Source organism: Quercus lobata, chromosome 9 (genome assembly GCF_001633185.2).
Source record: "Quercus lobata isolate SW786 chromosome 9, ValleyOak3.0 Primary Assembly, whole genome shotgun sequence".
Classification (NCBI taxonomy): Eukaryota; Viridiplantae; Streptophyta; class Magnoliopsida; order Fagales; family Fagaceae; genus Quercus; species Quercus lobata.
The window spans coordinates 12,694,770-12,722,427 of NC_044912.1; the positions used below are offsets into that span (position 1 = coordinate 12,694,770).

Here is a 27,658-nt window from a genome sequence, read left to right on the forward strand (position 1 = left end):
ATGTATAATTTGAACCTCTTCTCAAAAAAAGTTTAATTTGAATTTTATAATTGTGATTTTTTTTTTAATTATACTTGTGTATATGTATGGGGCTAAATACTAGTAATTATTAATGAATAGAGAGTTAGTTAAAGAATGTGTACTCAATATTTAATAAGAATTTTTTTAGAGAAAATCTAATTATTATTACATTAAGAATTTGGTCTCTATTTTATCATTTTATTTTACCACTTTACGTGTAACAATGATATTATTATTGTAGGGTCACGATTCGTAGCGGATCGTAACAGTGTCGGGTTCGCACGTAAAACGGCCCTAACAATATCATTTGTAGAGCGTGGGTTTGAAAGGCTAGGTCTTGATCGATAGGCGGTGGGTTTTTCAGGGGGTTCATACAAGGTTAAATGATCGTCACCCCTAGAGTACTTCTCATGGAGGTGGGCTGGGAGGCTCTCGTTTCTTGGCCATTTTTTCCCAGCCCCCCTTTTTTGGCGCACCTTCCTTTTTATTATATAGTCCGGCCTGGTTGATCCTGACCCTCCACTTGTAGGTCAGGCGGGAGCTTATCTCTGTGTCCGTCTCGTCAGCCATCCCATCTAACTTTCTATTAGTTGCATGGATCAAGGTTCACACTGTCCAAACGTCTTTTCTTTTCAACCATCTCTGGGTATTGGCAGGTGCATTTACTGAAGAAAGGACGCGTTTTCTTTAGTCCAACTTTCACACCCTGCTTCCCTATGGGCCCCATTTCGTTCACATCCCCTGGAGTGGGGCTGTTTGGGGGTTGCCTACACCGCAGTGTGGGTCCTTCTATTACAGCTTCGGAATACCGAGGACAGGGTAAGTCCTCAGCCATTCCCTTCGCCACGTCGGCCATTGACCATTCGTCCTCGGCAGGATACCCCTTCGGCACGGGTTCTGGGCCCAGGTAGAGTTTGGGCTGGGTTGCAGACCTCTCGGGCCCACAATAGCCCCTCAAAATCCTGCTATCCGTTCCCTCGGACGGATAGGTGGGTTTTGATGACACCAGGGATCAGCTAATGCCTAACAATCCTCGTCATATATCGATTCCCGAGGTTTTTCACCTGCCCTAGGCACGTCCCCAGAGCCGTTCGGAAGGTGAAACGTGGCCTCATTAAATGCGGGCGGCTTGGTGCTTCCCACGTTCAACGGTGTGATGAAAATCGAACGGTGATGATTTCCTGGCCTCTTCAGGCGGGAAAATGGGCGTGCAGTTTACCCTAGAAAGTATAAAAGATATTCTGGAGATGGATTCGTCTCTCCAGTTATATACTTAAGAGCTTTAGCGCGTGTATCCAGGGTTCATCTGAACTTCCGCCTAATTTCAAGTTTATCTCAAGCACATATAGCCCATCCGAAGCGTAACTCTCCCCTTATGTAAGTTTCCTACCTTCATTAACTCGCATTTTTTCTTTGTCTGGGTTTATTTCTCTCTGGCTCCCTTTCTTTTCCGTCGCGGGTTAGGTTTGTGCTAGTAGATGACAAAGGCAACTAAATTGAGGTTGAGGAAGTTGGTCGACACTGATGAGGCGATGAATAAGTTCATCGTTGATTATAATATTCCCCCCAATGTAAGTCTGGAGCACTGTAAGATGGGGGAATGACACATTAAGAGGGGAACGGGCGCGGTTGTAATTCCCGTCCTTGCCTTTGTAGAGGGAGGTATGAGAATCCCTATGGGGCCAGTGACAAGGGGTTACCTCAGGCATTTCCGTTTAGCCCCTACCCAGTGTGCCGGCAACGTTCTTAGGATTTTGGGTTGCGTGGACGCTTTAAATGAGAAGATGGGTTTAAGACTGACCCACCATGATGTAAATTGGTGCTATAACCTCCAGAAATTGAAAGGAAAAACCTATTACATGAGGTCAAGGGACGATAGGGTTCGGTTGATCCAGTGCCTTCCTGATTCCAACAAGGGACTGAACAAGGATTTCCTTATTGTCTCTGGGGAGTGGCATGATGGCGACCCATGCCCCGTAGTAGAAGGAGAACCAGGTGGGGTTTCAGGAATGGAAGAGGGATAACCCTTTAATCCATTCTAATCTAATGTCTTTTGATAACTAACCATGCATATATGTTTGTTGTTTTTTTTGTAGATGCACGTGCCTATACACGGCATTTTCATTTAGTCAACCGGGCGGATTTGGAGACCGTTTTACAATCGGCAGTTTTTGTGAATGACAGTGATGGCCAAGTCCGTGCAGCTCACAAAATACTAGGGTACCCTCCAGTTCAGAAGTCGTTTGGGGACGCAAAGCACGTGATCAGTGCCCGCCGTCCCTGGCTTCCAAAAATTACCGTAGTAGAAAAGGGATTTTTAATCTCTCAGGAGCCAGCTGTCCCCAAGAACACCCCCCTGGTGGGTCCATCTTCATCTCATCAAGCAGCCGAGGACGAAGGTGAACCCGATCTGACGGAGGAGGGGTTCAGGGTTTTTGATTTAGTCTACCAATCAGAGGACCCTCCTGGTGACCTAGGTGACCCAGCCTTGTCCGAGGCTGAATTGTCGTTAATAGGCACCTCTTCGCAAGCCGAGATGGGAGTCAAGAGAATACCTTTAACCCCCCCTTCTCCAACTCCTCGAGGCCCAACCAAGGAAGGATACCCAGGAGGCACCACAACCCGATGCTCCTCCTCCACCGCCTCGACCCCTTACAATCCAAACCCGGTCATCCTCTACCAAGTCCCAGCCACAATCCAACCGCCCCGAACCTCCCACCCCCTCCCAACCAGCTCGGTCCCCCAGACCTGAAGGTGCTGATTCTAAGAGAAAGAGGAGTCCCAAGGGCAAGGACACCGCGGATGAGGGAAAATCCCAACCTTCAAAGGAGAAGGATGAGGCTCCGCGTACAAAACAACTGAAGCTCGGGCCCCAAAGCAAGGGCAAAGGACCCGCAGTTCAAACCCCTCAAGGCAAGGGGAAAGGAATTGATTCCCAATCCCTACCGAGCGCCTGGCTCCCTGCCCCAATGCTTCACGGGGGTCCATTACTGGAAACGGCCTCCCTGAGGGACCTCGGAGACGGTGAGGGTGAATACGTGGCGGACGCATTAGGGAGAACCATATTACTCCCTAATGATATGGACGAGCTGAAGAGAATGAGGATGCAGGAGGTTTTTCTCAGCACCAAGAGATACTTGTGCATGGTAAGATTTCTGGCCACCTAACACCTTATCATCCCTTGTTACCGGTTTACCGCTCACTACGCGTTCATCTTTCTTGATAGGCTCTCCAGGCAACCTATAGGATGGAGGAAGAGGTGCATGACAGGAGTAAGGCAGCCGAGAACGAACGTAAGAAGCGCATAACAGCCTCAAAAACACTCGAAACTTCTGAAAAGGAACTCGCTAAAGTCAAGGATGATTTAATAATGACTACTCGCGAGAGGGATAACGTCTCGGCGGGCCTTAATAGTGCCCAGAAACAGGCCAAGGACCAAACCAAGCGCGCAATTGAAGCCGAGGACCAGCTGCGAATAGCCAAAGACCTAATCGAGGATTTGAATAAGCAGCTAACCGTGGCCTTGCATGAAAAAGGAGTGGCAGACTATGCCCGGGATGAAGCCGTACGGGCAAAGCAGGAGGCCGAATTTGCCAGGAATGAGGCAGAGGCTGCCAAGAATACGGCCGAGGATGATGGTTATAACATGGGAGTAGCCGAAACCCAAGCCACCCTTAAGGCGCAGATTCCTGGAGTATGCAGGTTTTATTGCTCTCAGGTCTGGGAAGAAGCATTGAAGCGAGCTGGAGTGGACGCTTCATCAGATTTGTGGAAGGCAGAGAGCGTTTTCTACTCGGCGGCCATCCGTGACACCACTTCCACTAGCTCTGTGACCACGGATGCTCAACCCGAGGAAGAGGTCACCCCGTCGGGAAACTTACAAGCCAGTGGTTCTACTAGCAAGGCGCCCAAAGAGGGAATACTTCAAGATGTGGTGGTAATATCGCAGCATGCGGATCCTGAGATACCTACAGAAATTACTGAACCCAAGGTGGGCGTTCAGGTGTCGAGTACAGAAGAACTAGCCGCTCCTGCACAGTTGCCACAGGCCATTCCCCTTGCTGTGGTCACTCAGGGTACCAGTGTTGGCCCTGTTCAGTCTTCCTTAGAAGAAACCGTCATTCCAGGCATTGAAGCTGATCTTAATCCCACCTCCAAAAATGCAACCGACAAACAAGCAGAAAAGTAGAAGCCTTGGTTGGGCTTTTGTATTTGTTTCTATTTGAACGATTAATTTGTCTCTTTTCCTTTCGCAAACTTCCTAATTTATCGATAGTTTCCAAGTATTTGAACATGTATATATTTGTTATCCGCCCTTGTTAATGCGCATTATTTGCTTATAAACTCTGCGCTGACTCATTTTAATATGTACAAATAACTATGCATGCAAGACATTTAACACTATGTTCCCCAAACTCTCATTTACTTGTGCCCACAGAGGCCTTAGATTCATTTCTAATCTTTGTTTTTGCGAAGATATAAGCACCATTTTCGCCATCACGCAGAGTAGCTAAATCTCGTTTAGTGTTTAGTTTTCCACATCCAGGTAGTTGGTTTTCCCACAGGCTTGAGTCCGAGGACTATGCAATGCCTTGGTTCTGTCCAAAACCTAGTTTTCCACATCCAGGTAGTTGGTTTTCCCACAGGCTTGAGTCCGAGGACTATGCAATGCCTTGGTTCTGTCCAAAACCTAGTTTTCCACATCCAGGTAGTTGGTTTTCCCACAGGCTTGAGTCCAGGACTATGCAATGCCTGGTTCTGTCCAAAACCTAGTTCTCCACATCCAGGTAGTTGGTTTTCCTTGAGTCCGAGGACTATGCAATGCCTTGGTTCTGTCCAAAACCTAGTTTTCCACATCCAGGTAGTTGGTTTTCCCACAGGCTTGAGTCCGAGGACTATGCAATGCCTTGGTTCTGTCCAAAACCTAGTTTTCCACATCCAGGTAGTTGGTTTTCCCACAGGCTTGAGTCCGAGGACTATGCAATGCCTTGGTTCTGTCCAAAACCTAGTTCTCCACATCCAGGTAGTTGGTTTTCCCACAGGTTTGAGTCCGAGGACTATGCAATGCCTTGGTTCTGTCCAAAACCTAGTTTTCCACATCCAGGTAGTTGGTTTTCCCACAAGCTTGAGTCCGAGGACTATGCAATGCCTTGGTTCTGTCCAAAACCTAGTTTTCCACATCCAGGTAGTTGGTTTTCCCACAAGCTTGAGTCCGAGGACTATGCAATGCCTTGGTTCTGTCCAAAACCTAGTTTTCCACATCCAGGTAGTTGGTTTTCCCACAGGCTTGAGTCCGAGGACTATGCAATGCCTTGGTTCTGTCCAAAACCTAGTTTTCCATATCCAGGTAGTTGGTTTTCCCACAGGCTTGAGTCCGAGGACTATGCAATGCCTTGGTTCTGTCCAAAACCTAGTTTTCTCTTTGTATGGGGCCTTGGCTTGCCTTTAGCTCTAGGGGAGCTAGCTCTTCAGCCAAGCCCCTTGAGTTTATCTATACGGTTAACGTTACCAAGCGCCTAGTTTGTTCTGTACGAGGAGCTTTAGCTTTTAGGGGAGTTAGCTCTTCAGCTAAGCCCCTCGTCAAGAAACGTAGCCCCTAGTGAGATTTTATACTTGAACTCTATAACCAACGGTTAGAAATAACAGAGGAAGTGTTTCAACCTACCACCTGCGCCAACACGCAAGCCTCCCCACAGACGGCGCCAATTGTAGGGTTACGATTCGTGGCGGACCGTAACAGTGTCGGGTTCGCACGTAAAACGGCCCTAACAATATCATTTGTAGAGCGTGGGTTTGAAAGGCTAGGCCTTGATTGATAGGCGGTGGGTTTTTCAGGGGGTTCATACAAGGTTAAATGATCGTCACCCCTAGAGTACTTCTCATGGAGGTGGGCTGGGAGGCTCTTGTTTCTTGGCCATTTTTTCCCAACCCCCCTTTTTTGACGCACCTTCCTTTTTATTATATAGTCCGGCCTGGTTGATCTTGACCCTCCACTTGTAGGTCAGGCGGGAGCTTATCTCTGTGTCCGTCCCGTCAGCCATCCCATCTAACTTTCTATTAGTTGCATGGATCAAGGTTCACACTGTCCAAACGTCTTTTCTTTTCAACCATCTCTGGGTATTGGCAGGTGCATTTACTAAAGAAAGGACGCGTTTTCTTTAGTCCAACTTTCACACCCTGCTTCCCTATGGGTCCCATTTCGTTCACATCCCCTGGAGGGGGGCTGTTTGGGGGTTGCCTACACCGCAGTGTGGGTCCTTCTATTACAGCTCCGGAATACCGAGGACAGGGTAAGTCCTCAGCCATTCCCTTCGCCACGTCGGCCATTGACCATTCGTCCTCGGCAGGATACCCCTTCGGCACGGGTTCTGGGCCCAGGTAGAGTTTGGGCTGGGTTGCAGACCTCTCGGGCCCACAATTATTATTACTTTTTTTTCTTGATTTATTTATTTTTAACTTTACCTTTTATAGGTTTTGAACCTTTAGACATTGATAAAATATGAAAATTTTTATTTTTTATAAATGAAGTTTGACATATAAAAAATTGAAAGACATATTTTTAGATGGAAGAGGTAGGGAATTGAATAACAATCAAATCCCCCTTTTCCCTTTGAGTGCAGCGACTAGTCTCTAGAATATTCATAAAGATTTTGTTTAGGGAACGTCAAACTTAATTTAATCAAGATTTGATTAGAGCTAAATTGTTTTATTTAAAAAGACCACTTCTAATTTATCTACACTGACATGGTTTTGTAGCTTTTTGAAACATCTTAAAGTATGAGGATAATTCTATAACAAAAGTCCAAGGAAGTTGAGAACCATATATGTAATTGAATCTTAAAAAAAAAGTTTAAACAAATTACATGGTAGATTATTGTTTCAACAATATTTATTTTAGTAAATAAAACTTATCCCACATGATTTATTCAACATTAAACAATTATTTATTTTTAGAAAGGTTGATGGTGAGAGAAAGTGTGTGTGGGGGGGTTCCAAGTTTGGGGTACTCTATATTTGTAGTTCGAAGTATTGGAGCAAAATTATGACACGTGGATTACATTATCATTTGATTATTACTTGAAACCGTTCACAATCACCCTCAACCTTTTTAGTTTTCCTTATAATCACGTGGTAAGTTAGTGGCATAGAAAAATCAACGTATTACAATAGATATAATCATTTTCACATTCAATTTCACAATTTGTTGACTTATGTAATTATAAATAGTTGACGAAAAGTGGTGAGTCATACAAGTCAATATTGGGCAAAAATTGACAACTATTTACAATTTGCACAAATCAGCAAGCCGTGAAATTGGGCATGTGATTGAGCCGAGCCGTGCCTCTTGAATTATTCCGGTAGAAATTCAAATTCTGATATTGGGTTCAACTAATCAAGAACTGGGCCGGGCTATCCAACCTCAACAATTGAAAATATGGGCTTCTGAACCCAAATAAACATTGGGTTACTGTGTAAATCCGGCCCACTGAACCCATAATATATAAACCACCATTTTCGCTAGGGCATTTTCTCTAGGGTTTTCAGTGGTCGAGCTCCTCTATATCTCTGTCTCTGCAGCTCGCTCAATAACTGAGAGCTCGTATTTTCTTCGCTTCGCAACCATGGTCTCTCTCTCTCTCTCTCTCTCTCTCTCTCTGAATCTGTATATGTGTTTGTGTGTGTATTTAGGCGTCTCAATATACTAATGCTTCGTTTTGTTCAATTTTCAGATTATTTCAGAGAAGAATCGCAGAGAGATCTGCAAGTACCTCTTCCAAGGTATCTCTCTCTATTCAATTTTAGTTTATTGTTTTATTGTTAGGTTTTTGTGAATTGGGTCACTTAGGAAACTGAGGAAAATGAAAGATTAATGAATAATTTAGAAAATTTTAACTTCTGTGCTTAACGTTGTTTTTGTTTATTGAAATGCTAAATAGGAAATCAAAAACCTCAATTCAATTTTTTAAGCAAAAAACTGTGGTGGGTTATTGTTCCAATTTTGATGTAGATATTTAGTTTTGATTTTTTAATGTGAAAAATAGAGAGCCATTGAATTCAGTGATTATAAATTTTCATTTTTGTCATCATTTTTTTAAGGAAGCATCAGAGAGAATAAGAATTAATAATGTTACACATTTGGATTTGGTTTGGTTGGGGGGGTTTGTTTAAGTTCTTTGCTTTATTGGTATCAAATTACAAAAACTTAGTATTTCTAGTGGGCTTACCGGTTTTGCTTTTTTTTTTTTTTTTCCCCCCCTATTGATTGAGTTGTGTGAATCTGTTTTTGCATATTTTGATGCTTATTTTTTTTAATTACTGCAGAGGGAGTCTGCTATGCAAAGAAGGATTACAATCTTGCAAAGCACCCAGAGATCGATGTCCCAAATCTGCAGGCGATTAAGCTCATGCAAAGCTTTAAATCCAAGGGTTACGTGCGTGAGACTTTTGCTTGGATGCACTATTACTGGTACCTCACCAATGATGGAATTGAGTTTTTGAGGACTTACCTCAATCTTCCATCTGAAATCGTGCCTGCCACCTTGAAGAAATCTGCCAAACCACCTGGCAGACCATTTGGTGGCCCACAGGGTGACCGCCCACGGTAATATAAGATATCTTGTATATTTGGTTTCCTGGATTATATTATTAAGCTCCTTTTGCTTTTGTTTGTAAGTTGATATGTTCATACATATAGCTGTTGTGTTTAATATTTTCAATTGTTTGAATTTCTAGTGGCCCACCTCGCTTTGAAGGAGGTTCAAGGTTTGGGGATCGTGATGGGTACCGTGGAGGTCCTCGTGGTCCTCCAGGTGAATTTGGTGGTGAGAAGGGAGGAGCTCCACCAGATTTCCAGCCCTCTTACAGGGTAATTTTACTCTTACTTTTTTAATGGGCTTTAGTTTGTTTAAATTGTTATTGTGAATTATACTATGCTTGAATTACATAATTAGATAATGACTCCCCTTAAAGTTGTAACTTCTCAAGTCAAGAATAAAAAACCAGTTTTCACATTGTTTTATATGCTTTGTGATCTTTCTGCATCTGATTTTCCAAATGAACTTAATGTTTTGTGCAAGTTAAATTTTTATAAACTTAATTTCAAGGCCTTGAATGGACAGTGTTTACAAAGCAATCTTCTCCGCTTCACGGATTGGATTTTTTAGAAATTTGTGCAAATATTTATTCAGTTTTTTCTTTTGACACTTCCTTCGAATACTTCCTGTGTACTAGGTTGGCAACCCTTTTTACTCTTTTTTATGAATTACTAATATTTATCCAAAAAAAAAATATAATAACTTACCAATGTTTTGAGTTAGTTTAACGAAACCACACTCCTTAGAATAAACTGTTTGGCATCAAGAACTTACAGTAAAGGGCATGATATTACACTCTTATTTAAAAATTATTGCCTCTGAATTCCAAATTTTTCAATGTTAGCAATGCGGGTCTTTTACATTTTAGATGATCTGAACTCTTTCCTTGTTAGATGTGTCCATGTTACCATTAAAACTATATGCTTTTATGATAATTTATTTTTCAGATTCTTTTAGGTTTCTAGCTAGTTGGGATCTATTGAGTTGAGTTGAGCTGTAGTTGTGATGTGAAATTTTTATGGATTGCATTTAATTTCATGCAGTCTCTTTTGTATTCACAAAAAATATTGCTAGTTATTGAGTGATATTAATTGTTGTGGATCCATAGTGAACCCTAAAATTGGGATTGAGATCCCTTCCCCTTGAATCATCCAATCTCCTCCCTTTTTTTTTAGATGTAACACACATGGCATCTAAAAATTCAAATAAATGCCATGTGTCTTGTGTCTGGTTAAAACTGGAGGGAATTGGAGGATTAAGCTATATATTATCAACCATATAATATTTTACCCTTGAGCTCTATCTCAGATTTCACCTCCTCCCTTTGTAAGAGGAAGGTGGTGACTGGTGAGGGTGGGGTTGTGGGTTCAAGATACATCAGGTGCATGCATACCGGTAAAAGAACAACGCAGGTGCATCCTGATGTTCCAATTGTTGCATGTTAAATCACACAATTTGTCTGGCAGTTCTATCACAATTATACATATCTACTTGTGGTTGAAAATTTTGTATTTTATCATTGTACAAAGTTGCTGTGAAATTGTTTTGTTGATTAACATGTATGGTTTATGATATTGAGCTACATTTGTAGCTTATGGTATTAATGTACACTGAAATGCAGACACTTGGGCGCATTTTTTTTCTTGCATAATTTTTGACACACACACAGCTGGTAGGTATTAGAGCCCAAATCGTAAGCCTTTGAGTTATTGCAATGTGAGCTCTAGACTCTAGAGAATGATGTTTGTTTGGGTTCAAGTGTATTGTGTGTTTAGCATCTTAAGAATTGCTCCTACCTTTATTAATCATTTCTGTTTATATTAATTATTTTACTTGTTCTTTGATGTTTCAGGGCCCTGGTGGAAGGCCTGGCTTTGGTCGTGGTGGTGGTGGTGGTAGCTTCGGTGCACCACCTAGCTCTAGTTTTGCTTGAAAAGATGATTTTTCTTCAAAGTTTTTGGTTCTCTGAACTAAAATTTATGAACCGTTCTAGTGTAGTTGCCAAATTTGAGTAGTGTATTTTGATTTTGAAGTATGATGTTGGGATTATGATGAAGATCTATATAAGTTGAGTTCAATTACTAGCATGTTCTAATTTGGTTGCTGTGCAAATATCCTTTAACATTTCTGTTTGTACACGTGAAAGAAAAATATATCTATGATTTGCATTTGATAGGGATGGCAATTTTTGCCCGACCTGTGGATACTTGGTCTAGCCTGACCTTAATGGGCCGGATTTTACCCCGTTCGATTAAAAATAGGGTCGGGTTTGGATTAAAAAAAAAAATCCGAAGCGGGTCCAGGTTTCGGACTCAGCCCGACCCACTTAAAAATAAAATTACCAAAAAAGCCCTAGTATATATATATAAACTTATAAACCCTAACTTATTCATTCTCTCATTTCACTTAGCCCTACCCTAGTTGCCTCCTCTCATTCTCACTCACTCTCCTCTCATGTCTCATGCTGTCGGCCATCGAATGTCAGCCGCCCCTCTCTCATGCTTTCAGCCTCTCGATCTCACTCTCTTTGCCGAAGCTTGTTTTAGATTTTGATTTCAAATGTATTTGGTTTCTGTGAATAGTTTGATTTTAGCTAGAATAGGTGCTGATCAAGAGGCAAATTTCCTTTTGTTTTCCAGTCTGCTTGTGGACTTGCTTTAGACCTTAGAGGATGACTATAATAGAGTTTATTTCAACAGACTTTGTATTGATTTGGATGTGGCTGTTTAGTTTAATGATATCGTCATTTTTAACCCCAAAAAAAAAAAAAGTTTGATTTCAAATGTATTTGGTTTCTGTGAATAGGAAATTTGAATGGGTATGGTGAATTTGATTTGAGATTTACTTGGATTTGTTGTTTGTGCTGCTGTGATTTTTTTTCTCAGGAAAAGATAAATTTTTTTTTTTGATTGGGCCACTGTTAGGGGTTGAAGATTGGGCCCTGAAATGGCCTAGTTGGGCAGGGCCCAACGGAGCAGGTTTGGGCCTTAGGAAAAAAATCTGTTTAATAAACGGACTGGGTCTAGGCCGCGGGTCGGGTCTGGAAAAACCTGGCCCAAACCCAACCCCTTGCCATTCTTAGCATTTGATGCTTTTGCCTGTTAACCCATTTGGGAGTCCCGTGTGGATCATCATACATCCTTAGTACACATGAAAGAAAAATATATCTATGATTTGCATTTTATTTCATTGTTTAGGGTTTAAACTTGATGCATTACCAATTTGTTTTTTCCTTAAGCTTCCTAGGGGATGTTGCATTTACAGTCCATATGGGTATAGAGAGTGACTTATTGCATATTGGGAGGTTGCCATATTGTACTTGTAGCTTAACAACTACTGGAGTTCGTTTAAAACTATAAGGGCCTGTTTGGTACATGATCTTAAACACATGTTTTTAGTTTTTAAATAATATTATACGTATTTTTACACACTTTTCACTCACATGTATTTCTAAAAAAACTGAAATCTGTTGTTTAAACACATGCACCAAATGGGCCATAAAGCTTTGCTTGCTCCTAACCTCACCTTTGATTGGGAGGATGGAAAAGTGGGAGGATAGAAAATAGGGAAATGATGAAAAAGTAAAAGGATCGAAAAGATTTTAATTTCCCTTATTTGTGTTTGGATAGAATGATGAAAAACATTTTTGTTTGGTTGAATAGAGATTTTTTTTTTTTTTTAAGAGTTTTAAACCTATGACGTCTGCTCCTAATAATAGTTCTTTATTATCAGATTAAGACATCAATCAGTTTTTAGTATAGGTGAGAATTGAATCTCAGATATCTTATTCAATCTTCAAAGACTTTACCAATTGAGTTAACTTGGAACCCATAGTTGAATAGAGAAATGAAAGGATAAAAAATGGAGTTTGTATAAATTTACTCATATTTTCATATTAAAAATAATGATCAATTAAAAAATAAAAAGCAAACAACCAACCAAAAAAAATGCAATCACCCAAAGTTTATTTAGAAGGAAAAATTCATACCTAATGAAAAATAAGAAATAAATTAAAAAATTAAAAAGAAAAAACATCCCCAAAAAAATGCACCATATGGTACTATGGTGTATGTATCACGGATTCATGCACATCATCATATATATATATATATATATATATATATGTAGGGGAGGTTTTTGGAGCCCAGGCCCAGCAAGTGAGTGGTTCTGGCTCAAAAGTCCCCAGACAATGAATTTGTAGAGAGCGGGTTATAGAACTAGGGCTAGACAAAGTGAACGTCAGTTAGATGTATGCCATGCAGCATATTGAACGTGAGAATATTCCATTTTAGTTCACAGGATATCGATCCGAGGAGACGTATAAGTGCACCTCTTGCTCTGGCTACAGACTACAGAATTCTTTCACCTCTCTCTCTCTCTCTCTCTCTCTCTCTCTCTTTTTCCTCCATTCTCCGATCCCCTCTGTATGGGGATCGCCTTCTCTTATATAGCCTCCTTAATTTGATAAGGACCTTACACTTGTGAACCATCTGGACCTCCACTTGAGTGCCTGTCCCATCGGATATCCATCTAATCTTTCTGTGAGTTGCATTGGCCAATGTAACACTATTCGCCTGTCTTCTCCACATTAATGCGGCTGAAAAAGTAGCTTCCTCGCATTTAATGCGGCAGTTGTGGCTTCTCCCTGGACGTCTTACCCTTTCCTCTTTCCTGTTGTGTGTGGCTCATCCTACTACCCACGTTTGTCTGGGATGGTTCTTCACTGTGGCGGGGGGAACGCACATTGGGCCCATATTTGTGTGTCCGAGGAGACATTCCTCCTCTGACGTCTTTTAAGACAAACTGGGCTCCACAGGATTGGGCCATGAGCTTTACCTTTGGGTCGTGGTTGGGCTCCGTGCGGGGTCCAAGACCCAATTTTTGGATCATTGACCTACCCTCCAACAGCGCCTCATACTCGGCTTCGTTATTCGTGGTAGAGAATCCTAACCTCAACGACTTTTCTATGGTTATCCCTTCGGGAGAGACTGGAACGAGCCCCACCCCTGAGCCCCTTTGGTTTGCTGCACCGTCAATGTGTGCTTTCCACCAATTATGTTCATGCTGAGAGACTGTGCTGATCAGTTTCTCATCAGCACTTGGTGATCCTGACATTTCCATTCCTTCTAGGGTGGGCTTCGCAAATTTAGCTACTAGATCAGCGAGGATCTGACCTTTTATGGTGGTGCGAGGCATGTATCTAATGTCGAAGGCGCCCAGGATCGTTCCCCACTTAGCAATTCTACCTGTGTAGTCGGCGCTGCGGAGGACGGATTTCAGCGGAAGTTGAGTTAGCACAACTACTGTATGTGCCTGAAAATAGTGGGGGAGCTTCCGCGTGGCTAGTACGACGGCCAAGATAGCTTTTTCAAGGGGGAGATACTGGGTCTCTGCCTCCTGCAGCGATTTGCTAACGTAATACACGGGTCGCTGCGTGCCGTTGTCTTCTCGGATTAGCACTAAGCTCACCGCATGAGAGGCTACTGCGATGTATGCGAACAACACCTCGTCGGCATCGGGACTGGACATGATCGGTGGTCGGGCGAGGTATTCCTTGAGCTGTTGGAAAGCTAAAGTACACTCCTCAGTCCACTCGAAGCCCTTCCATTTGTGCAATAGGAGGAAGAAAGGTCTGCCTCTGTCCGCTGAGCGGGAGATGAAACGGTTTAAAGCAACTATCATGCCGGTAAGCTTCTGGACCTCTTTGGGATTCCGAGGGGGCTGCAGGCTATGAATGGCTTTTATTTGGTCAAGGTTGACTTCTATTCCTTTGTGGGTCACCATATAGCCTAAGAACTTTCCTGATCCCACCCCAAATGAACATTTGGATGCGTTCAGTCGTAGCTTGTACTTTCTCAGAATTTGAAAGACTTCACCGAGGTCTCTGATGTGGTCGGCCACCAATTTGCTCTTTACTACCATGTCATCTATATACACTTCAACGATCTTACCCATCTGCTGTTCAAACATCATAGTCATCATCCTCTAATAGGTCGACCCGGCATTCTTCAAGCCGAAGGGTATCACCTTATAATGATAGTTTCCAACTGGGGTGACAAAAGCGGTTTTTTCTTGATCTTCGGTAGCCAGGGATATCTGATGGTAGCCCTGGAAAGCGTCCAAAAAACTCATTCGGGGGTGTCCGACAGTCGCATCTACCAATCGGTTTATCCGTGGCATTGGGAAAGAATCCTTCAAGCAGGCCTTGTTTAAGTCCGTGAAGTCTACGCAGACCCGCCATTTCCCGCTCTTCTTCTTTACCACGACTGTGTTGGCTAACCATTCGGGGTAGAATACTTCCTTGATAGCCCCAACTTTCTTCAATTTTGCGACCTCTTCTCTCACAGCGTCTGCATGTTCTTTTGACGGCCGCCGAGGAGGTTGCTTCTTTGATGTTATAGCCGGGTTAACATTAAGGTGATGGCATATTAGATCTAAGTCGACCCCGGCGAATACGTCCTCATTCTATCGAAGAAAATCAATTAGCGTTGACTTCTCCTGTGGTGGTAATTCCGAGCCGATCTGAAAAAACCTCTCAGGGTCTGATCCGACAAGTACTTTCTCCAGCTCCTCACAGCTCACCTCCATGGCTGGTCCTCCACTACCCGCAGTTGGGACTGGGGTCATTGATTGCTATAAGCCTTTCTCGGCTGAAGTGGAAGGTTCACTATTTGGTCGTCGTAAGATTGCCGACACCATGCATTGTCTAGCCATTCCTTGGTTCCCTATTATTTCTTTGACTTGACCTCCTGACGGATACTTCACTTTTTGGTGCAAGGTTGATGGCACAGCCCCTAGTGCATGAAGCCACGACCGGGCCACAATAGCTGTGTAGGGGGAGTATGCATCTACGACAATGAAGTTCACCTCTACCACGTCTGAGTCTGTTTGCACAGACAGCCTAATCATGCCTTTCGGGTTGACGATTTTTCCTTTAAAACTGACCAGAGGGGAATCGTATGGCGACAGGTCTTCTGGCTTCAAGTTCAACCCCTTATACAAATCAGGGTACATTACCTCCACGGCGCTGCCTTGATTAACTAACACCCTTTTCACGTCATAACCTCCTATTCTGAGCGTGACGACTAGGGCATCGTCATGGGGTTGAAGGGTTCCTTACTTGTCTTCCTCCATGAACCCGATTAATGGCGTGACACTCACTTTGGCTCTCTTGGATTCCCTTTCGTCTGGCTCAGTTGGGAACCTGCCCACTGACATTACTCTGAAAGGGCTGGAATCGGTCCTCCAGGTGCGGCAAGAATGACATTTATTGTGCCAATGGGTGGTCTCAATATGCCTTGCCTGGTTTTGACATTTGACTGTTCCTGCCATCCTTCAGGGCGGTGCAATAGATGCCTCAACTTCCCTTCTCGGACAAGCCGATCCAAATGGTTTTTCAGATTCCTGCAATCGTCGGTGGTGTGACCTGGCTCCTGGTGGTACGCGCAGTATAGATTCTGATTGCATTTTAAAGGGTCGCCCGCCATCCTGTTCAGCCACTGAAAGAAGGGTTTGCACTTCACCTTCTCCAGGATCTTGTGCAATGGTTCTCGGAACACAGCATGGACTGCCTGAGCCCCAGTAGGTCCGGACTTTTCCACGTAGTCTCTTCTCGGCTTGTTACTGCTGTTAAAGTGGTCCGACCTGAAGTCCCTCCTCTTCTGAGGGACAACCTTCGCTTTACCCTTCCCCATCTGCTGGTCCTCCTTGACCCTTTTGTACTTGTCAATTCTGTCCATGAGTTGGCGCACGCTAGTGACTGGCTTCCCAGTGAGGGACTTTCTCAAGCCATGTTCTGTCAGCAAGCCCCTTTTGAACGTACTAATGGCAACGTCGTCGTAGTTTCCCTCTATCTCATTATACATTTCCCAGTACCTGTCCGAGTAAGCCTTCAGCGTCTCTCCTTCCCGCATGGACAAGGATAGGAGGGAATCGAGGGGCCGAGGGACTCTAGTGCTGGTGATGAAGCGGCAACCAAAAGCCTGTATCAGCTGTTTAAAGGAATCTATGGAATTCGGCTGGAGGGCATCAAACTATCTCATCGCTATGGGTCCCAAGCTGGACGGAAACACCTTACACATTAACGCCTCATCCCTGGAGTGGACAACCATCCTCTGATTGAATTGGCTTACATGCTCTACTGGGTCGGTTCGACCATTGTATATGGCAAACGTTGGTTGATGGAACCGCCGAGGAAGCACTGCCCTCTCTATTCTACGCGTGAACGGCGACTGGGAGATGCGATCCAAGGCCTTGCTCATGGCATCGTTGGCCAGGCCTTGGTAAGATGGGCTTTTATGGCTGCGTTTGCGAGGCCGCTCTTCCTCATAGGAAAAAGTCTCGCTCGGAGGGGTTCTTGATCTTCGCCTGTATTCGTTATCCTCATCACTGCTAGTGTCGGAGCTGGGTGAAGGACGTTTTCGCTGCGCTCGGTGCAGCTTCTTCTTCAAATCATCAATCTCTTGCTGTAGAGCCTTTCGTTCGTTCTGCTTATGGGGTGCATGATCTTTCCCCTTTGAGCAGCTTTTACTCGTGTGAGAGGTGTTCACACTGCCCTCTCGTTGATTATCTTGGTCCTTTTCTCGTTCGAGATTCAAAAAATTGTCTAATCGTTGGGAATCTGCACGTCCAGTTTGGCGCGGACCTGATCCTTCTATCTCTTACTGTTTCACTTGTCGAAACACAAGTTCTTCTCACAGACGGTGCCAATTGTAGGGGCGGTTTTTGGAGCCCAGGCCCAGCAAGTGAGTGGTTCTGGCTCAAAAGTCCCCAGATAATGAATTTGTAGAGAGCGGGTTACAGAACTAGGGCTAGACGAAGTGAACGTCAGTTAGATGTATGCCATGCAGCATATTGAATGTGAGAATATTCCATTTTAGTTCACAGGATATCAATCCGAGGAGACGTATAAGTGCACCTCTTGCTCTGGCTACAGACTACAGAATTCTTTCACCTCTCTCTCTCTCTCTCTTTTTCCTCCATTCTCCGATCCCCTCTGTTTGGGGATCGCCTTCTCTTATATAGCCTCCTTAATTTGATAAGGACCTTACACTTGTTAACCATCTGGACCTTCACTTGAGTGCCTGTCCCATCGGATATCCATCTAATCTTTCTGTGAGTTGCACTGGCCAATGTAACACTGTTCGCTTGTCTTCTCCACATTAATGCGGCTGAAAAAGTAGTTTTCTCGCATTTAATGCGGCAGTTGTGGCTTCTCCCTGGACGTCTTACCCTTTCCTCTTTCCTGCTGTGTGTGGCTCATTCTACTACCCACGTTTGTCTGGGATGGTTCTTCACTGTGGCGGGGGGAACGCACATTGGGCCCATATTTGTGTGTCCGAGGAGACATTCCTCCTCGGACGTCTTTTAAGACAAACTAGGCTCCACAGGATTGGGCCATGAGCTTTACCTTTGGGTCGTGGTTGGGCTCCGTGCGGGGTCCAAGGCCCATTGTTGACTTTTGGGAATTTTACCCCCACAATATATAGATAAATATATATATATATATATATATATATATATAATCAGTGTCCAATTAAACTTAAAAAAAAAAAAAGGAAAAAAAAAAAAAAAAAGAACAAATGGTAGGAGTAGCCCAAAAAAAAAAAGTAAAAAGAAAATGTGGGCAATTTTGTCCAAATATTTTTGCCCACTTTTCACTCCCGTTTTCTCTCCAATTTTGAGAGAATGTGTTTTAAAGGAGGAAAAAATATCTCATATTTTCCACCTACAACCAAACAACCAAAAACATCAATTTCTTTCCTTCATTTTCTATGCTCCCTAAAATCACTTCAACTAAACATATCCTAAGAGTTTGTTTGGTTGGATAAATTTTAGGAAGGAGAGAAAAAATGAAAGAAAACGGGGAGGTAAAAAAACTTATTGGGATTTTTGGTTTGGTGAATTTGTGGAAGGAAAAACTTGTGGGACTCAAGGACCTACCAAAATGTTTCTCTCCAAATTAGGGTCTGTTTGGATACCGCTTATTATTAAAAACTGAAAACACTGTAACAAAATAATTTTTAAATATGTGAATAGTGCCGTGGGATCCAGTTTTAAAGTTGATTTTGCCAAATTCTGTACTTGCGGGTCCCGTGAATAGTGCACGGGGACCCACAGAAATGAAACGCAGACGTGCAATGCTAGGGGAAAAACGCTATCCAAACTCACACTTAGTGTGCGTTTGGGTTAGGATGAAAAATGAAAATTATTTAACTATTCAACTTATTTTTGCTATTATTCATGGGTCCCACTATACTATTTCAACTAATTTTTACCTTTATCTATAGTAATTTCAGTAATAATTTTTTAATTTTAGCAAAACAAGCGGTATTCAAACATGCCCTTAGAGAGAGAATTGAGGAGAAAACCATAACAAAACTTCTGGACCAAAATGCCCTTAAGTGTCCCTGTGCACAGTACATTGCTGTTTTCTTTCTTTTTTGGCCTTTGCTTTTTGGTTTCAACTTTTTTTTTTTTTTTTTGATATTCTTTTTACTCGTCTATTCGGTTTGTTTGTTGATCCTACTTACTACTGTGTTTTTTGTTTGTTTGTTTTCAAATTGGTGGTTTTTTTTTTAATTGAATGGTGGCTTTCACCTTTATAATATAATATAATATATATAAAATATAATGGAAAAGTTTTTATTTATTTATTTATTTAATGATTACAAAAAAAATTATTTATTATATTATGTAATAAGGGCATAGGAATAAATACAAACTACATTTTTTATCTTCTCATTTTACTTCTCAACCAAACAAATGAGTTTTCTACCCCTCAACTTTTCCATCTTCCTAACCAAACACTCTTGAGAGAAAACTAAAATATTTTATATCCTCCCACTTTTCTATCCACTCTCTATTTTTTATCCTCTCATGGTTATCAGTATCTCAATCTAGATCTTAAGATTCTAAGATCCTATATCTCTAAATCGTCCTGATTCATGTTTTGTGTGAGATTCTGATTTGGATGATTTGATTTCATAGCAATACTAAAGATCTTGTGCTATAAAAGAAAATTCAGAAATTTTGTAACCTTAACCTAATAAACAAAATCACAAAAGACAAAAGAGACAACTAAAGAGTAGGAGGCAATTGCAAGAAGTTAAGAAATCCAATGGTGACACCCTTGTGAGAGAGACCATCTTTGACGAAGGTGATTTTTTTTGTGTGGGTAATTCTGCTAACAATGACGAGAATGTTATTTATAATGATCAACCATACTTTGAGGAACCCATCCAAGATAACCAAAACTTTGGTCTTGATGACCGAGTGTGTTTGTGATGTTTGAATCATTGTTATTGGTTTTGTGTTATTTATGTGAGACATTAGGTATTGACATTGTTATTTACTTTGAGTTGTTTATGTGAGACTGTAGGAGAAATATTAGTTAGGCCAATTATAATATGCCATGTCAAAATTTAGTGACAAATTCCAAATTTGTGTTATTAAATTAATTAAATCAAATGATGACATGTGTCATCCAAGATGATATCACATTGGCAAATTAAAATTTATCACTTGTCATTTGGCCCACAAAATAAAGATAAATTTCCTATTCATAATGGATGGATAATTACCTTTATTAAAATAAATATATAAAATAGAGATAATTAAATAACAATTAACAAATTATAGTAGGAATTTTTGCTGATTATTATCTTTATCAAAATAGAATATTTGTCGAAATAGATAAATAGAGATCATTATTTATAAGAAAATTTTGGGCCAATCAGAGTCTACTACTTATTTTCAAAGAGATCAATTCGAGGTGAGACTTATCCTTTGAAACCACTATAAGTAGAGGACATTCCTTCTCATTCCACCAAATCTTCAAGATGTCAAAGTTCTGGAAAAATTCTGCCTCAATTGAATCAGAGTTGAAGATCAATTGGAATCAAGCTCAAAAACCTCCATAAACTTCAAAGAACAGCAAATCTTCTTCAAATTCAAAGAATCTTCAAAGAACAACAAATCTCTAACAAGCTCAAAGCCAGAATTTGTTGTGAAGATTGTTCGATCCAACTTCTGATCAAAGTGAAGAAGATTTCATGTTTGAGTCAAGATTACAAAGTAGATAGAATCAGAAGATTACTCTTTTGTAAAAAGAATCAAAATTGGAGAATTGTATTCACTTAGAACTTGGTATATGTGTATTTTTAATTTGGTACTTTGTATTTTATTAGTAATTTCATTAATTTGTATCAAAATATATTTATTTGTATCATTCACTTGGAAGTGGGTCAAAACTCCTAATAGTCAAAACTAGAGACATAAAGAATAAGACTTTTAATAAGAAAAGGAATATGGTAAGGAGGAATACAGCAAGGAAGGGAAACTAAGGTAGCTAAGCTACTAAGCGGAGGCCCTTGTGCTGATCCTACGATCCAATCACCAAATCTTCTCACCAATCCTGTCCAAATAACCTTGTTTTTCTGTATTGATACACTTTTTTTTTTTTTTTAATGATATTTTTCTGTATTGGTATACTTGTTTTTTATGATATTTCTTTTATGGTTAGATCTATGCTTTGAACCTTATATCCTCTCTACAGCTAACCCGAATAATTTGCATAAAGGTATAATTTGCATAAAGGTGTAGATGTGACTTCTTGAATTTGCATAACGGTCTCACCTTATGTCGCATAAATGTGTGGAGTACTTCTCATAGTCTTCTACAAACTCAGCTTAAATTCGCATAAAGGTGTGGAGTACTTCTTATAGTTTTTCACAGACGCATGCACCTTCATCGCCTTAATGCCCATTACAATAGCTTCATCATGTACTTTAGCATTTTCATGTTCTCATGTTCCCAGTATTGAGAACTAAAAAACATGCAGTTCCTTCAAAACTTGCAGTTCCTTCGTAGTAATGATTGTTGTACAAGAGTCTAAGAACTTGGTATTCTTGATAGTTAGTCTCCATCAGATTGTCCTTGCCTAATTGTTCAGCAAATATATCTAGTGTAGTATACAGAAAGCCCTCTAAATCATTCTGTAATTCAACCACAATTTGTATAGCTTTGATTAGCTTACGATGCAATGCGCGGAGAATTTCGTTAGTTTTCTCCAATATTTCAATATTTTTTCTTGTAAAAAAATTTTAATATGTAGTATTCTATTTTATAAACAAAATAGAAAGACAATAAGACTAGCGTATTGATTTAATCATACTATATGAGTTTAAAATTATGAAAATTGCATGATATTGTGACTAATATAAATAGACTTGTTTCATGCTTACTAAAAAATGCAAATATCATTTTGATAAATAAAAATAAAAATATTCTTCAACAATTTTTTTTTTTTTTTTACATTCTTAATTGTGTGTTATTAAATTTATTTATTTTTCTTTTTTTGGTAATTGTTTCCACGGTTACAAAATTAAGAACATTTTAGCGAGAATACCATATTTCTAATCAATTGTTTCTCATATAAATCTTAGTAAACTAACATTAAAATTTCATTATACTTAATTAATTAATGTACCACTTAGAATAATTAATATAGAAATATATATATATATGTGGGGCCCAAATGATTTACGGGCTAGGCTCATCTACCTGGGGAAAATCCGAAGGCCCAAGCCGAGGAGGGCTATGGCCCAAGCTCGACAAAATAGCCTGTGGATATCGCCGAGGACGGCTCAGTCCTCGGCAGACCCAAAGTCCCCCCCCCCTTGAAGGAAGGGTAAAAACGGTATAGGACCGAAATCAGGGCGAAAGATCTAAAATATCCAGGGAAAGCTGCTCTCACTGCCATTCAATGCTCTGAACCTGACAGATCCGCAGTCTTAGGCTTTTACAACCACCCCCAACGACTTTGAATATGGGCTGATAGGACAAGTATCAATTTTGGAAAGGTTGACCCCATACGTGGGCGAAGGACAGTGGACGCAGGCGAGTATAAAAGGAAAAATAAGTAACCTAAAGAAGGGGTTGGGAAAAATGGCCAAAAACCAGAGCCTCCCAGCCCACCTCCAGGAGAAAGACTCCAGGGGTGTAGGAAAACTTAAACTGGTACGAACACCGCGAAAAACCCACCGCCTATCGATCAAGGCCTAGCCTTCCAAACCCACGCTCTACAAATGATGTTGTTAGGGGCCTTTTCACGTGCGAACCCGACACTGTTACGGTCCGCCACGAATCGCGTCCTTACAATTGGCGCCGTCTGTGGGGAAGGCTTGTGTGTTGGTATAGGAAGTGGGTCGATAGAGTTTCTTCGTTATATCTAACCGTTGGTTATAGAGTTCTAGTACAAAGTTCTGTTACGGACTACGTTTCTTGACTAGGGGCTTGGTTGAGGAGCTAACTCCCTTAAAGCCAAGGTCCCCAGTAAAGAGCAAACTAGGCGCGTGGTAACGTTAACCGTATGGATAAACTCTAGGGGCTTGGCTGCGGAGCTAACTCCCCTAAAGCCAAGATCCCACACAAAGAGAAAACTAGGTTTTTGGACAGAACCAAGGCATTGCATAGTCCTCGGACTCAAGCCTCTGGGGAAACCAACTACCTGGATGTGGAAAACTAGGTTCTGGACAGAACCAAGGCATTGCATGGTCTACGGACTCAAGCCTCTGGGGAAACCAACTACCTGGATGTGGAAAACTAGGTTTTGGACAGAACCAAGGCATTGCATGGTCTACGGACTCAAGCCTCTGGGGAAACCAACTACCTGGATGTGGAAAACTAGGTTCTGGACAGAACCAAGGCATTGCATGGTCTACGGACTCAAACCTCTGGGGAAACCAACTACCTGGATGTGGAAAACTAGGTTCTGGACAGAACCAAGGCATTGCATGGTCTACGGACTCAAGCCTCTGGGGAAACCAACTACCTGGATGTGGAAAACTAGGTTCTGGACAGAACCAAGGCATTGCATAGTCCTCGGACTCAAGCCTCTGGGGAAACCAACTACCTGGATGTGGAAAACTAGGTTTTGGACAGAACCAAGGAATTGCATGGTTTACGGACTCAAGCCTCTGGGGAAACCAACTACCTGGATGTGGAAAACTAGGTTCTGGACAGAACCAAGGCATTGCATAGTCCTCGGACTCAAGCCTCTGGGGAAACCAACTACCTGGATATGGAAAACTAGGTTTTGGACAGAACCAAGGCATTGCATAGTCCTCGAACTCAAGCCTCTGGGGAAACCAACTACCTGGATGTGGAAAACTAGGTTTTGGACAGAACCAAGACATTGCATAGTCCTCGGACTCAAGCCTCTGGGGAAACCAACTACCTGGATGAGGAAAACTAGGTTTTGGACAGAACCAAGGAATTGCATGGTTTACGGACTCAAGCCTCTGGGGAAACCAACTACCTGGATGGGGAACCAACTATTTTAAAAAAAAAAACTATGGCACATAAACCTCAAAATTCATCCGAAGAGAGCTCCGCGTTAACAGATGGGTTAATACCTTGATTGCGCGGATTCCTCGGTTCACCCTCTGATCCCCCAATATCAAAGGGGTTGATGCGATACGGCGTAACATATTATCCAGAAGCACAACCAAAGCCCCTCGCTACTCGGCTACCCTCTCGGACGAATTACTTAGAGTTTGTCGTACTCGGACATCGCTCTTGTATGCATCGCGTAGCACTCAGCCGTTATCCCGGTTAGTTCCAAGAGTTTAATTTATTTGATGACTAATCTTGTTATGTTTGATAATATTTGTAAGTCTAAACTAGTAGGAATCTGTGTTAAGGCCTTTCTCTGCCTAGAATATCATTAAGGGCAAACTCATATTTAATATTCATGCATAAAGTAGTGGTTATGGAGAAGAAAGATATGTATAGAGAAATAAACACATATTTTATTAAGACAAAGAAACAGTACAGTGTACAATGGAAAGCTGAAACAAAGCCTACATCGAAGCTAACTACGTAAGTAACGAAGAATACAAGAGAGTAAAGATAAAGCCGAGGAGGCAGTTCAGAGGAGAGGTTGGCTACTGCCTCGAGACCTAATTCCCCCTCCATGCTTTTGCACGCCCATAACTCAGGCAGCAAAAGAACCCAACTTGGGGCCTGCACCGGTACAGAAAAGGTGCAGGAAACCTGACCTCAGGCTAACACCATCTACAGAAAAGGTGTAGGGAGCCGGAAGTTGGGAAGCCCCCGCAAAAATTTGCCTACTACAAGGCAGACGGCGCTGATGGCGGAAATTCCTTTTTCTGACATACCAAAAATCTGGCATGACCAGAACCTGTTTCGGATTTTGACTAAAAGAAGGAGGAATACCATCTTCCTCCTGTCAAGGCGGAGGACTGGCTTGAATCTGTGCCATCCTTGTCCATACCATATCACCTTGAGGATTCGGTGCCTCTGAAGCACGCGGAGACCTTTCATCCCTATCCAAGCCTCAAACATCTTGCTTTGGGGCAGTGGCACTAGAAAGAGAGATCGCAGATATGGAAAAAATATAGTTCTGAAGGGAACGGGAGAGTTCATGTGCAAGTAAAGTGATCCCCTATCCCATTTATACCCAGAAGTAAACCGATGGCATTTAATTCGCGCAGCGTCCCAAGGAACGCTACAGACAAAATGTCTCTGGCTCGATTTCCAACGTCGTCTGCAACCCTGAGGATAAAGGAGTCTCGAGAGGGTGCACCTCGAACACTGGGACGCCAAAAGGTACCGCGTGATCAAAGGTTATGGAAACACCTCTTAATTTGTGGGCCCAGTAAATTCGCGGCCCAGGCCCATTTAGCATATGGGCCCAGGGACAGAACCAAGGCCTTGTATGGTCCTCGGACCTAAGCCTATGGGAAAACCAAGTACAAAAAATTATAAAAATTACAAGTTTTGGACAGAACCAAGGCCTTGTATGGTCCTCGGACCCAAGCCTATGGGGAAACCAAGTACAAAAAATTATAAAAATTACAAGTTTTAGACAGAACCAAGGCCCTGTATGGTCCTCGGACCCAAACCAATGGGGAAACCAAATACTTGGATAAGAAAAGGTTTGAATCCCGTAAGATGGGTTACTTGGTAAAAATGTCAGGTCACTTCATCCACGGCTTAAACACCATAAAATGTTAAGGCCAATAAAGGTGTAAGGAAGGGGGTGGAAAGCCCCAGCACTAAGTCATATAAAAAGGCCGCTCATTTGGTGGGCGCTATATCTTCAAATGGTTATTCCTTACATGACATCAAGCCTTCGTTTCTCTCCTCGGCTAGCATGGGGTAAGTATTACTCTTCACTGATCGGCCCTATTATGTCAAGCATTTCTATTAAAGTTATGGCGACGTCTTTTTATTATCAAATCTTTTGGTCTTAGTCGTCATTGATTTAGATGCTATATTAATATGCCGAGCAGCGTTTGTAGATCCAAAAGAAAAAAAAAGCATAGAGACAAAACATGCGAAATAAAATAACAACGATTTTTATTAATACGAAAAATTATTACAATGTACAAAGAAGGGCTCGAACGAGCCTATACAAAATGCGAACTGCCTAAGCGATAGTTACATCCGTAGTACAGATAACTAAACTCCCAGGCGTCTTCTAAACTCGTTTTCAAAGTCTCTCCAATCTTTGCCTCGATACTGCTCATATAATGATAAGAACCTTCTTTGGGAAGAAATGGCGGAGAGGGAAATAGTAAGGAAGAAATCAATGAAGAAGATGGAAGAGATGAATGAAGAAGATGGAGGACATGAGTAAAGAAGGAGGAGAAGAAGAGAGAAGAGATGAAAAGAAAGAAAAAGGAGCAAAAGAGGGAGAAATGAAAGCACCAGGATAGAACTGGTGTTGGGAAGACTAAGAAAGGGAGATGGAGAATAGCCCCAGTGAAGGAAGAGAGGAAGAAGTAGAGACGCTTAGTCCCGGCCTCGATCCTGACTCCCAACACACTGGAGCCATACTAGGTATGCTCATAGGAGAGCGGTGGGTACTGATGATGGGTGTTCTCGACTCAGTCACGCCGAAAGTTTGACGTGACGAGTCCCTGCTTCGGATTTTGATTGAAAGAAGGGTGAGGTTGATTTTGAGTCTTCGCTATCCCTGTCCCGATCGAGCCATAAGGAGCTTTATTGGAACATGGCGTCTATGGGAGGGGTTTGGCTCCTGCATCACTCGTTGTTATGATAAAGTGTATCACGATTTAGTTTGTGGACCAGTGGGTAAAATGAACCCTCGAGGAGGCCAAATATTTCAAATCTCAGAAAGATGAGAAGGAATTCTTTACAAAAACAATAACCTCCGCCTTTCCTTCTTATACTGAGGGTGGAGCGGGAGACATTTAATAGGTTCAGATATCCAAAGGAATCTGCCAACACGAACATGCCGGTTCCGTTTCTCCACCCCATCAAAACAAACCGCCGAATTAAAGCAGTCTCGTAAATAGTGGTCATTAAAAGCACGTTTTGGCATACCCAAACGATAAGAGCGCATCAAGCGCGAAATCAAAAGGCTGCCTCATAGACCGGCGCGTTTCTTGGACAGATGAGGAGCCGCCAGCATTATTAAAAGGCCAAATTGATTGGGCCATAGGAAGAGGTTTGGCATCACCAAAACCCCCCTTTCCAACCAAGAGGTTGGACAGCCGGGTTTTGAGGGGCTATTGTGGGGCCCAAATGATTTACGGGCCAGGCCCATCTACCTGGGGAAAATCCGAAGGCCCAAGCCGAGGAGGGCTATGGCCCAAGCTCGACAAAATAGCCTGTGGATATCGCCGAGGACGGCTCAGTCCTCGGCAGACCCAAAGTCCCCCCCCTGAAGGAAGGGTAAAAACGGTATAGGACCGAAATCAGGGCGAAAGATCTAAAATATCCAGGGAAAGCTGCTCTCACTGCCATTCAATGCTCTGAACCTGACAGATCCGCAGTCTTAGGCTTTTACAACCACCCCCAACGACTTTGAATATGGGCTGATGGGACAAGTATCAATTTTGGAAAGGTTGACCCCATACGTGGGCGAAGGACAGTGGACGCAGGCGAGTATAAAAGGAAAAATAAGTAACCTAAAGAAGGGGTTGGGAAAAATGGCCAAAAACCAGAGCCTCCCAGCCCACCTCCAGGAGAAAGACTCCAGGGGTGTAGGA

At 42.2% G+C, this 27,658-nt stretch overlaps 3 protein-coding genes across 3 annotated transcripts; 2 read left to right on the forward strand and 1 right to left on the reverse strand.

The window, feature by feature from the left end:
- The first annotated feature begins 1,499 nt into the window (after positions 1 to 1,499).
- On the forward strand, positions 1,500 to 4,210 carry LOC115961239 (eukaryotic translation initiation factor 5B-like). The gene is made up of 4 exons (XM_031080251.1): positions 1,500 to 1,592; positions 2,607 to 3,167; positions 3,248 to 3,448; positions 3,740 to 4,210. The coding sequence occupies exons 1-4, from the start codon at positions 1,500 to 1,502 to the stop codon at positions 4,208 to 4,210; spliced, it is 1,326 nt and encodes a 441-aa protein (XP_030936111.1).
- Positions 4,211 to 7,526: 3,316 nt separating this feature from the next.
- LOC115960820 (40S ribosomal protein S10-1-like) lies at positions 7,527 to 10,712 on the forward strand. Its single transcript, XM_031079813.1, has 5 exons — positions 7,527 to 7,646; positions 7,752 to 7,800; positions 8,344 to 8,623; positions 8,755 to 8,887; positions 10,468 to 10,712. Exons 1-5 carry the CDS (start codon positions 7,644 to 7,646, stop codon positions 10,546 to 10,548), a joined length of 546 nt encoding a protein of 181 aa, XP_030935673.1. The 5' UTR covers positions 7,527 to 7,643; the 3' UTR covers positions 10,549 to 10,712.
- A 5,120-nt stretch (positions 10,713 to 15,832) lies between these two features.
- On the reverse strand, positions 15,833 to 16,528 carry LOC115961240. The gene has a single exon (XM_031080252.1). The coding sequence runs from the start codon at positions 16,526 to 16,528 to the stop codon at positions 15,833 to 15,835; it is 696 nt and encodes a 231-aa protein (XP_030936112.1).
- Between the last annotated feature and the right edge of the window lie 11,130 nt (positions 16,529 to 27,658).

Coding starts and splice junctions, on each gene's coding strand:
- LOC115961239 (XM_031080251.1), top strand. CDS start 1,500: ATGACAAAGGCAACTAAATTGAGGTTGAGGAAGTTGGTCGACACTGAT. Junction 3,168..3,247: donor CCAAGAGATACTTGTGCATG/GTAAGATTTCTG, acceptor CTTTCTTGATAG/GCTCTCCAGGCAACCTATAG. Junction 3,449..3,739: donor TTAATAGTGCCCAGAAACAG/GCCAAGGACCAA, acceptor TATTGCTCTCAG/GTCTGGGAAGAAGCATTGAA.
- LOC115960820 (XM_031079813.1), top strand. Junction 7,801..8,343: donor CTGCAAGTACCTCTTCCAAG/GTATCTCTCTCT, acceptor TAATTACTGCAG/AGGGAGTCTGCTATGCAAAG. Junction 8,888..10,467: donor ATTTCCAGCCCTCTTACAGG/GTAATTTTACTC, acceptor TTGATGTTTCAG/GGCCCTGGTGGAAGGCCTGG.
- LOC115961240 (XM_031080252.1), bottom strand. CDS start 16,528: ATGCGGGAAGGAGAGACGCTGAAGGCTTACTCGGACAGGTACTGGGAA.